We start from the raw sequence: 12,514 nt of genomic DNA, 5'->3' as shown, positions 1-12,514 counted from the left end.
GATGGCATTTCTTTTAAATCTATAAGTGATGAGGAGGCGGGGGAAATAGAGAAACCTTTCGAAGAAAGTGAAATAAAGAAGGCGGTGTGGGAGTGTGGTGATGCTAAGAGCCCGGGGCCGGATGGATACTCTTTTCTTTTCATTAAGAAATGTTGGAGCTTTATTAAAGAAGATTTTGTCAATTTCTTTAACTATTTCTTTCATGGCAAGCCTATCTCTAAGGCTATCACCTCCTCTTTTTTATCTTTAATTCCGAAGTCTAACAATCCCATTGGTTTAGATGATTACCGCCCTATTTGCCTTGTTGGTTGCATCTATAAAGCGGCGGCGAAGTTATTGGCGGAAAGATTAAAAGGGGTGTTGAATTCTATTATATCTCTTTGTCAAAGCGCTTTTGTTCCCGGTAGGCTTTTGTTGGATGGGGTGGTGGTGGCAAACGAGGTGGTGGATTATGCGAGAAAGGAAGAAAAGGAGTGCATTTTATTCAAAGTGGACTTCGAAAAAGCTTATGATAAGGTTAGTTGGAACTTTTTGAGATACATGTTAATTAAGATGGGCTTTGGTGATAAATGGTTGAAATGGATGGAATTGCTCGTTTTTAATAGTAACATGTCGGTGCTTGTGAATGGTAGTCCAACTAAGGAGTTTGTGGTGAAGAGAGGTTTAAGACAAGGAGACCCTTTATCTCCTTTTCTTTACGTTATTGTGGCGGAAGGATTGGCGGGGCTTGTTAGAAAATCCATTGAGATGGGGGATTTTCAAAGCTTTCATATTAATGGTTCTTGTTCGGTGGATATGCTTCAATTCGCGGACGACACTTTAATTGTTGGAGAGAGCAATTGGAAGCATGTGTGGGCAATAAGAGCGGTTCTACGGGCTTTCGAACTTGTTTCGGGTCTTGGAATTAATTATCATAAAAGCAAGTTGATCGGTATAAATTCCAATCCGCATTTTTTGGAGGCGGTTTCTCACTTTTTCTCATGCAAATTGGAAGATAGCAACTTTTATTTCCTTGGGGTCCCCATTGGTTTTAATCCGAGGAAAGAAGCGACTTGGAATCCTCTTTTGGCAAAGATAAAGAAACGGTTGGAAGGTTGGTCGAATCGGTTTCTTAATTTGGGTGGTAGGATAACGCTTCTAAAATCCGTGTTAAGTTCTCTTGCCATTTTCACCTTGTCTTTTTACAAAATTCCGAGAAAGGTGGCCATGAAGATCACTAGCATTCAAAGCAAATTTTTATGGGGAGGTGTGGAGGAAAAAAGAAGAATTCATTGGGTTAAGTGGGATGATATCACTCTTCCTATGCAAAAAGGGGGTCTTGGAGTTAAAAATATTAATTTGTTTAATATGGCTCTTCTCAACAAGTGGAGATGGCGGATTATTCAAGGTCAAGATTCCTTGTGGTATAAAATCTTGCTCTCGCGGTATGGAGATGTTTCCACCAAAGTCTTTGGAGGAGGAGGATGTATTGAAAAATCTTCAAAAGCTTCTTGTTGGTGGAAAGATTTATTAAAAATTATTTTTTCTTCTTCCCGTGATCCCTTTGTTGATTCTTGTAGGTTTTCCGTCCATAATGGTTTTTCTACCCCTTTTTGGGAAGCTAGTTGGTTGAACGAGAACTCCTTGAAAGAATCGTTCCCGGAATTATATGAGATTTCTCGGTTAAAGTTCGTTTCGGTGGCGGCCATGGGTGGTTGGAAGGAGGGATTGTGGGTTTGGGGAGATTTCGGCTTGTCGGAGCGGGAAGTGGGAGAGTTATGTTTGGAGGCGGATTATGCGGATTTGGTTGGGCGGTTGGAGGGATTTCTTGGTTGGAAGGAGGGAAGGGATTCCGTTGAGTGGAACTATTCCGAGGAGAAGGTTTTTACGGTCGCTTCTTGCTACAATTTCTATAACAATATTCGCCTTCCTTACGGTCCCGCCATAAGAAATGAAGAAGCTTTTGGGTTGTTGTGGAAATTGGAAGTTCCGTTTAAAATCAAGGCTTTCGGGTGGAGACTTTTCCTTGGTAGGCTTCCGACGAAAGATTTGTTGAAGACTCGAGGTATCTCTATTCCTTTAGATGATTTAAAGTGCTCTTTTTGTGATAATAGTTTCGAATCTAGTTCTCATTTATTTTTTAGTTGTTTGGTGGTGAAAAATATTTGGAGTGAGATAGCTTATTGGGTTGGTAAAGGGGATAGAGTAGAAGTCGAGTGTTTGTCGAATTTTATGGATTGGCACTTGATTTTCGGTAGCAAAAAAGTTAAAGTTAGGAAGTTGGGCGTGGTTTGGCTTGCAACCACTTGGATTATTTGGTTGGTGAGGAATGGAGCTTGTTTTCGGAAGGAAGCTTGGAATGTGAATAATACCGTATGGAATGTTAAGCATTTGGTCTGGAGGTGGTCTTTTTGCGGGAAAATTACTCACCCCAATTATTCTTTCTACGAGTTTTGCAAGGATCCCTTGCATTTTTTGTCGTAGTTGTAATTGGTTTGTAATTCTCTTTTTGTCGGGTAATCCCCGCTCTCTTCGTGTAATCAGGTTGGAGAACCCTTAGTTCTCCGTTTATTAATATATCTTGCTTACACAAAAAAAAGCAACAAAAATGATTTTGAAATATATTAACGACACAATTGATAGTTGAATCTTATTTCCAACATTTGGTGAAAGAAGGATATGCAAATTGATTGGCTACACTAATTCAAACTAATGTAATGACTTAAATGACAGAAAATCCACTGCAAATATTTTTTTTTTTTTTGAATGCATTGACTGAGATGACAGAAAATTCACGGCAGACAATTTTTCTTTTGGTTGGAAGAGAACTAATCTTTTGGTGCTCAAAAACAAACTAGTAGTGACACTCTCCTCTTGTAAATGAAGAACTCAACAATGAAAAGTGTGATATTGTGATAATAAGAATTGGCTCTCTTCTACTGTTGTGAAATCTGATTTGTCTATTATTAACCCTATATACTTACCTAAATTGAGAGTCCTAAAACCAAAAGTACTTGAAGACAAAAATTTCCCCAAGAATAAACATACATCAATTAATAAAATGGGAGATTTTATTCTGTCATCAAGCATAAACTTTATATAATTAATATTTGTAAGAAGATAAGTCCTACTTTAATTTTGTTTAGTAAATTAACAAAGTGTCATTTTCAACTAGACTTGGTTCAGTTATCTCTCACCTAATTTCGTGGTGGAATTCACTTTGCTTTAGAAGCAAACAAAACTCTACTAGTTAATAATTATTTAAAATCACATTTAGCTTTTTCCAATAATCAGATGCTTCCAAACAGCTTTTCTATGTAAAACAACAATATTTAAATTCAACTTGCATTAAAATTTCTCCAAATACATGATACATTACAAACCTATATATCTCTTTTAAATGGTCCCACTTTCCACTTACTCAAAAAAAAAATATTACTAAGAAAAAGAAGCCTCCACTACAAATATAAAATATTTTTGTTATACTTCACCAACCCCACCACAGATATTTGGTAGAAAAAAAATCAATAGTCATTGAAAATATTTGATTTTTCACCATGATAATGACATGACATAGCTCCTCCAATTTTACATTTTATTGGCAATAAAAATTACTTCTATAGTTTGACAAAATTTGAAGAAATAAAATAAAAAGTAGAATAATTAACCTTATGAAAATGGAGGAAGAAATTTATGTCAAGTTTGATGTGGTGAGATTTTTCTTTGTTAGCTAAGGGTAATGGTCTATGTGTGGTTGTTTGATTCAGGCTTGATGTTTGATGATGAGTCTGATTGAGGCATACGAAAAATGGCTGAGGCTAGAGATATGGGCATGATACAAAGTGCTTTTGATTGGAGAAGTTGCATGGCTGCACCAACATCTTCTTCCATAAGTTTAGCCACTTGTTGTTCGGTTCCATCGTTCGACCACTTCGCCCAGGCTTGCTGGTTGGTTCCGCCTTCTATGTCGTCCCCCTAAAGATGATAAAGTTGTGTTAAAATTTATGAAACATTGACACAGACATAAGACCAAACACAACTCTATATTGATACGTGCCAGACACCAAGCACGCGTTATGTAACTCTATATTGATACGTGTCAGACACCATGCACGCGTTATGAAGTAACATTGTAAATGTGATATTAAAATTTCGGGGTTGAGGTATTTATTTTAGTTATTACCTCCACTGCAGAAACAGGAACATCAGCTACAAGTTGAGCAACTGCACCAGCTCCACCAAGTCTACTCATGCTCAAGACCTGTATGAACATATCAAAAAAAAGTTAAATGAAATGTAAAAGACAGAGTTTCATTTATTTACTTAAGATTTAGTTGCTACAAAGAAAATAAAACAAGAAGGATCATTAAACATACCTTAACTTGGAGCCTAAGGAACTTCACATAATCAACAATTTCGTCGAGCATAACCGCTTTGTCCGTCTACAAACCATATTTTCAAAATATTAAACATAAATGCAAATTGTGTGATCATAAAAATACTATAGACAGAATTTTTTTTTTAATGGCACTATAGGCAAAGAATGTGATAATATTATAGACACATTGGAAATCCACCAACCTTGTTGATGCTGGGGACTAATTCCTGTAATGCCTTCATTCTTTCAGCGATTCTTTCACGACGCAACTACATCCATTAAAATTTTATGTGAAACATGCAAGCATTGCATTGATAGGCTTTACAATGGTTTAAAATAGCATGGTTTACCCGCTCAGCGATGCTGTGGGGATCCGTGGCTTGGCCTCTTCTTGCTCGCACTCTTGGACGGATGCCAGGTGGTTGTGGCATGGCAGTAACAGATGCTGGATTTGGTTGCTGGCTCTGAAAGTGCTGCAATGTAATGGGATTATCAAGTAAGAAGTGACTTAAAAAATCCATAGATAATCAAATTATGCAAAACTATGATTATACTTGTAATAGAGACTATCCTATTTTTTATAATCATTTCTAACCACTGTCGTACAAGTACTAAATTTGGTAAGACCCCGTGATAAAAAAAAACTTCAGCATTCGTGTTTTTTCTTGACATGAACGTTGGATGGAGGAATTATTACCGACAATTATGATTAAGATTCATGATAAAAGTATAAATGTTGCACGCTTGCAAAATATTCACCCCTAACAAATAAACCCTGACATAGTATAAAATTAGGGTCCCAATGCCCTACTGTCTCTAGGCTAACACTAGTATACTTTTTGCTTTTTTAATTTTCTATGCATATTATCATAACCAATTAATTTTTGGGAATATTAATTTTGATATTATTATTTATCTTTTTATAATATTTTTAAGGTGGTAATTTAATTGATTCCGATATCCTTAACCAATCAAATAATACTAATATCAACTAACTAATGGGTACTAAAGAATTTACCTATTTTTAAACATTTCTTATTTTAATTTTATGCAGTAAATAATTAAATATTAAATAATTAATTGATAATTAATTTTACATTTAAATAAGTAAAAATAATTAATACAAATACAATAATTAAAAAGAAATTGATGGAGTAATAATGTGAAAATAAAACGAAAGAAAATGCGTTGGCGTAAAGAAAAATTCTCTTTATTATCATTAATCATACACTAGGTAGTGCTGGTAATGAGTTAGTACTCATTAATCACTGATTGCAAATAAAAAGGATTTTTTTTTAATTATTTAAGTCAGAATAAGAATTTTACAACAGTTATTATGCCTTAAAAACATTAACTTAAAAAAATACAATGTACTATTTTTAATATATTTTTTTTAATCCCAATGTAAGTATGTGTTTTTAAATTTTTATCTGAAACGCCAGTTCATTCATTTTTCTGCATATATATTAAAAAATAAACTTTTAAATTGTAAATAATATAAATTAAATTAAAAAAAAGTAACACATAATATTTTTGTCTGTATTGTAATGTTCATATTACACAATTTAAATATTTTTAAATTACATAAAAACTAAGTATAAAACAAAATCTAGAAAATTTTAAACATGAATAAAAGAAAGAAAGAAAAAAACAATGACTCTGCGAATGGGAATATTGCCCATGAAAAATAATTGAAATGAACACAATGAACGCATCCACAAGCAGAAAGGCCAAGGCCAAATTGTAAAGAAGGAAAAAGGCATTGTATTATATTTATACATACATGCTTTCATAAAATATTAGGATCTGTAGTAGCTTTATGTATTATATATCTCATTATTATTTATAAAATGAGTGAATGAATGAACGGCCATGGATGAAGCACTTTAAAATATTAAACATCCAGACAGAGGCATCTTCTCTTTTTGCTTTGTAAAGTAGCTCAACTTTAAGGCAAAATATATGATAATAATAATATCTTGTCTTTATATAGGTTTTAGGTTTGAGTGGGTTACTGACGGAACTGCCAATTGGCTAATGAATTAATTATTGTTATCAAGATGCACTAGTACTATTTAGATGAAAAGATATAGATGAATGATTGAAAAGGGAGGGACAATATGGTCATTAAAAGTATATTTACCTGTTGGTGTTGATGGTGAAGATGAAGCTGTGGTTGAGGAGTTGGAGATGGTAGCATGGGGCGTACAGGTTGAGCATGAGTTGGAGTATGCATTTGTCCAAACGTTGAAAACAAACCCCTCATGTGCTGCATCGAATCCCTATCCTGTGCCATATAAAAAAAAATACATAAATCACACTTATAATACTACTCCCAATTTTAGGGTTTAACAAAATATCAAATAGCATTCTACAATAAAATGTAAAATAGAATTAAGGAGAACATACGTTGATGATTCCGTTGATTCCAGGAGTAGAAGAGGGTGAGGAAGAAGCAGTATTGGTATTGACATCATGAAGACGAAGATGATGGTGCTGATGGTTGTTGTTATTGTTGTTGTTATTGATGGTAATGTTGGCTTCAACATCAACAACGTTGTCAACAAACCGTGTTGCAGCAGCATCTTGGTGTCTGAGAAACCCATGATGAGTTTGTTCCAAATTCAACCCCAACGGCATTATTCCTCCTCCTCTAGCAGGATTGGACCCCAGTTGCAACACACCTCCAACATGATCCATGCCTGTATTGTTCCTCCCATAACCAACTCCACTTTCAGGCACAGCTAAGATCTGTTCAAAAAAATCATCTCCTAATCCCTCCGAACAATTACCAGCCATGTCTGAGATGATTCTTGTTCACCTAGAGGGTTGTCGGAATATAACAGTTTTTGGTAATGAATTTGGGAGTTTGTTATATAGTACTAGTTTGGCAGTGGTTGAAGCTTTTTCAGGGTTTGGTTTTGCTTTTGTGAGAGGATGGTGAGTGAGTGCGCTACGGTTTTAAAAAGAGTAAAAATGACGTGAGAGAGACGAGACGACCCGGAAAACTAAATAAATATACGAAGCAGGATAGTGTAGAGAAGAACAGACAAAACGGCAAAAGTATGTTGGGGAAACGTTTCGGTTTTTCTTACGTGCACGCACGCGCTACTTTTTCTTTTCTTTTCCAAAATCAGTAGTACTACCAATTTTGTGATAACTTGGAAAATTACAAATTTTAATATGTTTATTTTTTTAAACATATGAGATATTGCTTGTCAAATGAAAATTGTTGTAATTATCTTTAAGAATTTATCTTGATAACACACTCACTAATATTTTTTTATTGTTTGAAAATCAAATTAGACATCTCCTTAATTCAGCTCAGTTGATAATGGTAAGAATATAGAATTGCAATAACGTGAGTTAAAACTTCGATACTTCACTTATTCATATTTAAATGATAAATGTTGATCATTAAACTATTTGACTAAAAAAAATTTAATTTGAATTTAATTGAAATATTTTGACAGTGTAAAGATTTTTTACACTGTCAGTGAATCACAACCATTGATAAGTATAAAAGGTTTGACTTTTAAAATAATACAATTGGATGTTCATGATGTAATGATGGTGTAAAAAATTTTACACTGACGCTGTATATCAATTAAACTCGTTAAATTTATGCAGAGGCTACTCGGTTTGGTGTAATCTATTATAATATAGTCTCATTTTTATTTTTCTCCTTCATTGTATTTTAATTTGGTTAGTTATTTGTAGGGGTGGCAAAGTGGGCGGCCCGCCCCGTTTAGGCCCGCCCCATTTAAGCCCGTCCAAAAGCGGGGTGGGGCGGGGCGGGCCTACTTAGGTGTCCGAGCTCAAAAGTCATGCCCGCCCCGTTTACTAACGAGTTGGCGGGTTGGCGGGCCGGCCCGCCAATTTTTATTTATTTATTTATTTTATAATTTGATTTACAACATAATTTACAAAAAAATTAATTATAACCAAAAAGGTTGATAAAATATATTTTTAAAAAACGCACAATAAAACTTCAACATATCTTAAGTCCAATCAGTTCAAAAAATAAAACAAATAAAGATCAATTATAACAAAAAAATAACGAAATAAACTCAACCACAGTAAAAAAGCGTATCAAAATAAATAAATAATACATATCACTTTAATCTTATTTAAAAACTAACTACTAAAAAACTCAATTAAGCATTTACATAAAATAGACAGGGATAACAATTACACCGCATAATACATCACGGTGCATAAAATAGTACTGCATAGAATATCAACACCTAACTTTCTCACTAATTACTTCATATAAACTTTTATATTAACCGATTCCTTAATAGTTAAATCTAAAATTTGTCACACTTATAGACTCATCAAATTCCTCCTTTTCTTAAAATCAACATCTATTTATAAAGAAAACATGTGAACTAATGTATTAACAACGTAATAATTATGCATGTTATACAACTTTTCTTTTATTTCAAGTTTTTCCAATCAACACATGTATTAGAAAGTTATAGAAAGAACGTTACAATTATAATTCAATTTGTATGTATAATAATTTAGAATACAATTCAATCAATATAATTCTAAGAGAAGAGTGTTATTTTTATAGTTAAAGTTGTTTTAATTCTAAATAAAAAATAATCTTTTTAACAAAAAGCCCGCGGGCAAAACCCGCCCCGCCCCGCCTCGGCCCGGTTTTTTAAGCGGGTTAGGCGGGCCGGGCCTACTTAAGGTACCGAGCCGAAAACCTCAGCCCAGCCCGCCCAAAATGGCGGGTCAAACGGACCGCCCCGGCGGGCCTGACCCGTTTTGCCACCCCTAGTTATTTGTAACAATTTGTTATAAGGGGTGTACAATTCTATCAAATTTAGTCAAATCGATCAAAAAAGTGGATTGATTCAGGTTATTAGGTCAACATGATTTTCAAAAATAAATAAAAAATTATTTAAAATAATTTGGTTTTGAATAAACTCGGACCCAATTTAGAAACCTCGTCAACTTACTCAATCCATAAATTTTACCACTGATTATTAGATATTTTTATTTTTTTTAGGTCTCTTAATGAATTGATATATAAAATAATATTAATATTTTTATTATTTAAGTTTGGTTGAAGATATTAATATTAAAGTTATGACTTATTTTTGAATTGTGGAGGATATTTAGACAATGTTCACTACTAAAAAAAAATCTTAAATAGTGACGGGAGTCGGGGACGGATAATTTTTAATCTCTGATAGAGAGGGAATTTGAGACGGAAATTGACCATTTGAGACCGATATAAAATATTTGACATGGGTGACGGAATTTAGAGACGGATGACGTCGTCTCCAAAAATATCCGTCTCAAATTCGGTCTCCAAAAAATAAGATATTGTTTTTTATTATTTGACATTTACTCAGAGACGGATGGTAGAGACAGAAATCATTTATGGTCAATTAACATTCGTCTCTGATTCCGTCTCTGACCAAAAAATGTTTAGAGACTGATTTTATCCGTCTCTAACATATAAAATTTCAAATAAAAAACATAATATGCGTGGGGTCAGAGTTCTATCTCCATGATGATTTTTTTCTTAAATATTTCATCCAATAATTTAAAATTGGTCGAACTGGTCGGTTTAACTTATTGGATTAAGAACCTGCTGATTTTTAAAATTGTGAACCTATTATTATATACTATGAAATTTAATTTCATATTATAAATTTAAATTTTTTTTTGGAAAAGGAAGAGCTGAAGCCCAAAGAAAGGAAAACAACTACATTAAGATTAGACGGGGAATAGACTTTCCAAATAAATCATTATTTAACAATCTCCTAAGAAAAGTAGGACACGAATCAAACTGTAAGAACTTTCCCTGAAGATTAATTCCATGTTTAGCTAAAGCGTCAGCGCACATATTTACCTCCCAATAGCAATGCTGAAGAGTAATCTCTTTGACATGCTTTTGTAACAATTCAACTATAGATTTAATCGGTTGAATCAATTTAATATTAAACCAAAAATTTTATCGGTTTGATTTCCGATCCGTTTTTAAAATATCAATTTCATAAACATGATAATATTTCAAAGTAAAATAAAGAATAAAATGTTGGGGTCTCGTTAAAAGAAAAAAAGATAATATTTCAAGTAAAATAAAGAATAAAATGTTGGGGTCTTGTTAAAAAAAAATTATAATGTTTAAAAATAAAGGAAAGAATAAAAATGCCAATTATTCGTATTAGTGTGACATTTATTTACAATTATTCGTATATGAAATATAATTATTTGTATAAAATTAAAAATAAAAAATTTTAGAATACATTAATTTCTCCCTCTCATAATCATTGAAGTAACCCTAAGGCTCAAAACTTTCCCTCATTCTTGTTTCGTGAAATTTCAAGTTACTCTAAAAATTAAAAGAACAAAATCCTAAACACTTTCCTCTTCACGTTTTCATGCCATCTATACCGTCACCCTTGCTGATTTTTGGTTGCAGAAACGATTCCTCTTCTTCAGCTTGCAAGCCTCCAAATCTTGGTAATACATCGATTCAACTTTTGTTCTAATAGTTTCATCTGAATTCCTTTCCCATGAGGTCTTTCTTACTAATCTAAGTCATTTCATCTCATGTCTCAGATTCGTTCCTTTTCGTTATTTATTAAGGTTGAGGATAGTTTATTTTTCTTCAATTTCAATTTTGTTTATATCCCTTACTTATAGGTTTAATACTCATTTCAGCAAGCTTGAAACAAAGAGATTTGTGGATTTAAAAGGACATAATCCCAAAACAAACAAAAAAGGTTTATTCTCAATTTTATTTATTTCACAAATTACTTTAACCTTTATTGTATATTGGTTACTGGTTTTTAATAATTCTGCACATATGAGTTAGAATTTAATATTAGTGTTCTTAGTTAAAGATTAATAATATTTTCTTTATTGTATATTGGTTACTGGTTTTTTATAATTCTGCACATATGAGTTAGAATTTAATAGGGAAATGCTTAATAGCACGACATACATTTCGTGAGTTTCTCACGAATGAACAGACTAGTTATTCTTATCAATGTTATGTAGTTTCTTTAATTTTTTCATATTAATTTAATGTATATGTTGGTTATTGTTTTAGAGGGTGGAATTGCATAGGGAACCAACATGTTTTGAGCTTTACCAACGACTTCATAGGCCTAAAGGGAAGGCCAAATGAGTGGTTTAATGAAGAACAGGCTAAAATAACTGTATGTATTCATTACTTTTATTTAAATCATTTATAAATATAAATAAATACTAATTGTCTATTTTTTTAGGAAATGTACCAAACTCAAATGTTTGAGAAAAACTCACAAAGTGGTGAGGGTAGCAGCGAGCAATCTACCCAACAATCTGATAACAATATATACATGAAAGTTGTAGGAGGCATTAACAAGAAAAGCCACATATTTTGATTAGGATCTCAAGCTGTTACTATCAAAGAATCTTTAAAATCATCTTTTATACCTAGTGATATGTCTTCAGATAAAGTTGCTTCTATGGAGGCTAAGATTGAAGCGTTAACTGCCGAACTTGAGCAAAAGAATCTTGAACAAGAAATGCTAAAACAAAAGATTGGAGCGAATGTTTGAAAGAATTATGTCTAATATTAATCAAAACTCTCCACTTGAACCAGAACCAAAAGGAGAAGGTGATAATGAAAATATTGAGATGGGTGATGGTGAACTTTAGTCTTATTTACTTTGATTTTTTTTAGATCAAATATATGGTCTTTAATATTTTGGACATGTTAAAGTTTAATATCATGGAATGCTTTACTTAATGAATTGTAAGCACAACATGCATTTTGAATATGAATTTTAGTCTTAGTTATTTGATATTTGTTAGATCAAATATATGATCTTTTCATATTTTGAGTATGTTAAAGTTTAATATCATATAATGGTTTTACTTAATGATATGTAAGCACATGTAGGGATAAATTAAATTTATGTCTATGACGTTTTTTATTTAAGTGTATCAAAAAATAATCCAAAATTTTTAGTATAGATATTCAAATAAAAATAAACAATAATATTTTATTAGAGACGGAATTGTAAGTGTTTGAGATGGAATAGTGGAGAAAAAAGTACCAAGTTTAGAGACGGTTATCTTCGTCTCTGATAGAGACGAACTTAAATAAAAGATATAGGTGCAGGAATTGGATCACCGGAG

The 12,514-nt window shown here is 32.7% G+C and overlaps 1 protein-coding gene across 1 annotated transcript; it reads right to left on the bottom strand.

Annotated features, from left to right (window-relative positions):
• Positions 1–3,308: 3,308 nt before the first annotated feature.
• Positions 3,309–7,345, bottom strand: LOC131644149 (transcription factor LRL3-like). The gene is made up of 7 exons (XM_058914567.1): positions 6,767–7,345; positions 6,501–6,644; positions 4,708–4,830; positions 4,561–4,626; positions 4,356–4,421; positions 4,163–4,240; positions 3,309–3,954 (listed from the first exon to the last, which is right to left on the bottom strand). Exons 1-7 carry the CDS (start codon positions 7,154–7,156, stop codon positions 3,724–3,726), a joined length of 1,098 nt encoding a protein of 365 aa, XP_058770550.1. The 5' UTR covers positions 7,157–7,345; the 3' UTR covers positions 3,309–3,723.
• Between the last annotated feature and the right edge of the window lie 5,169 nt (positions 7,346–12,514).

Source organism: Vicia villosa, linkage group LG1 (genome assembly GCF_029867415.1).
Source record: "Vicia villosa cultivar HV-30 ecotype Madison, WI linkage group LG1, Vvil1.0, whole genome shotgun sequence".
In the NCBI taxonomy this organism is placed as follows: domain Eukaryota; kingdom Viridiplantae; phylum Streptophyta; class Magnoliopsida; order Fabales; family Fabaceae; genus Vicia; species Vicia villosa.
Note: the sequence above shows the minus strand (reverse complement) of the source record. Positions and strands in the feature narration are given on the sequence as shown.

Excerpts from the sequence above, each read along its gene's own strand:
- LOC131644149 (XM_058914567.1), bottom strand. The coding sequence starts at position 7,156 with ATGGCTGGTAATTGTTCGGAGGGATTAGGAGATGATTTTTTTGAACAG. Across the intron at positions 4,627-4,707 it reads CCCACAGCATCGCTGAGCGG|TTGCGTCGTGAAAGAATCGC; the intron begins GTAAACCATGCT and ends TAATGGATGTAG. Across the intron at positions 4,422-4,560 it reads TAGTCCCCAGCATCAACAAG|ACGGACAAAGCGGTTATGCT; the intron begins GTTGGTGGATTT and ends TATGGTTTGTAG.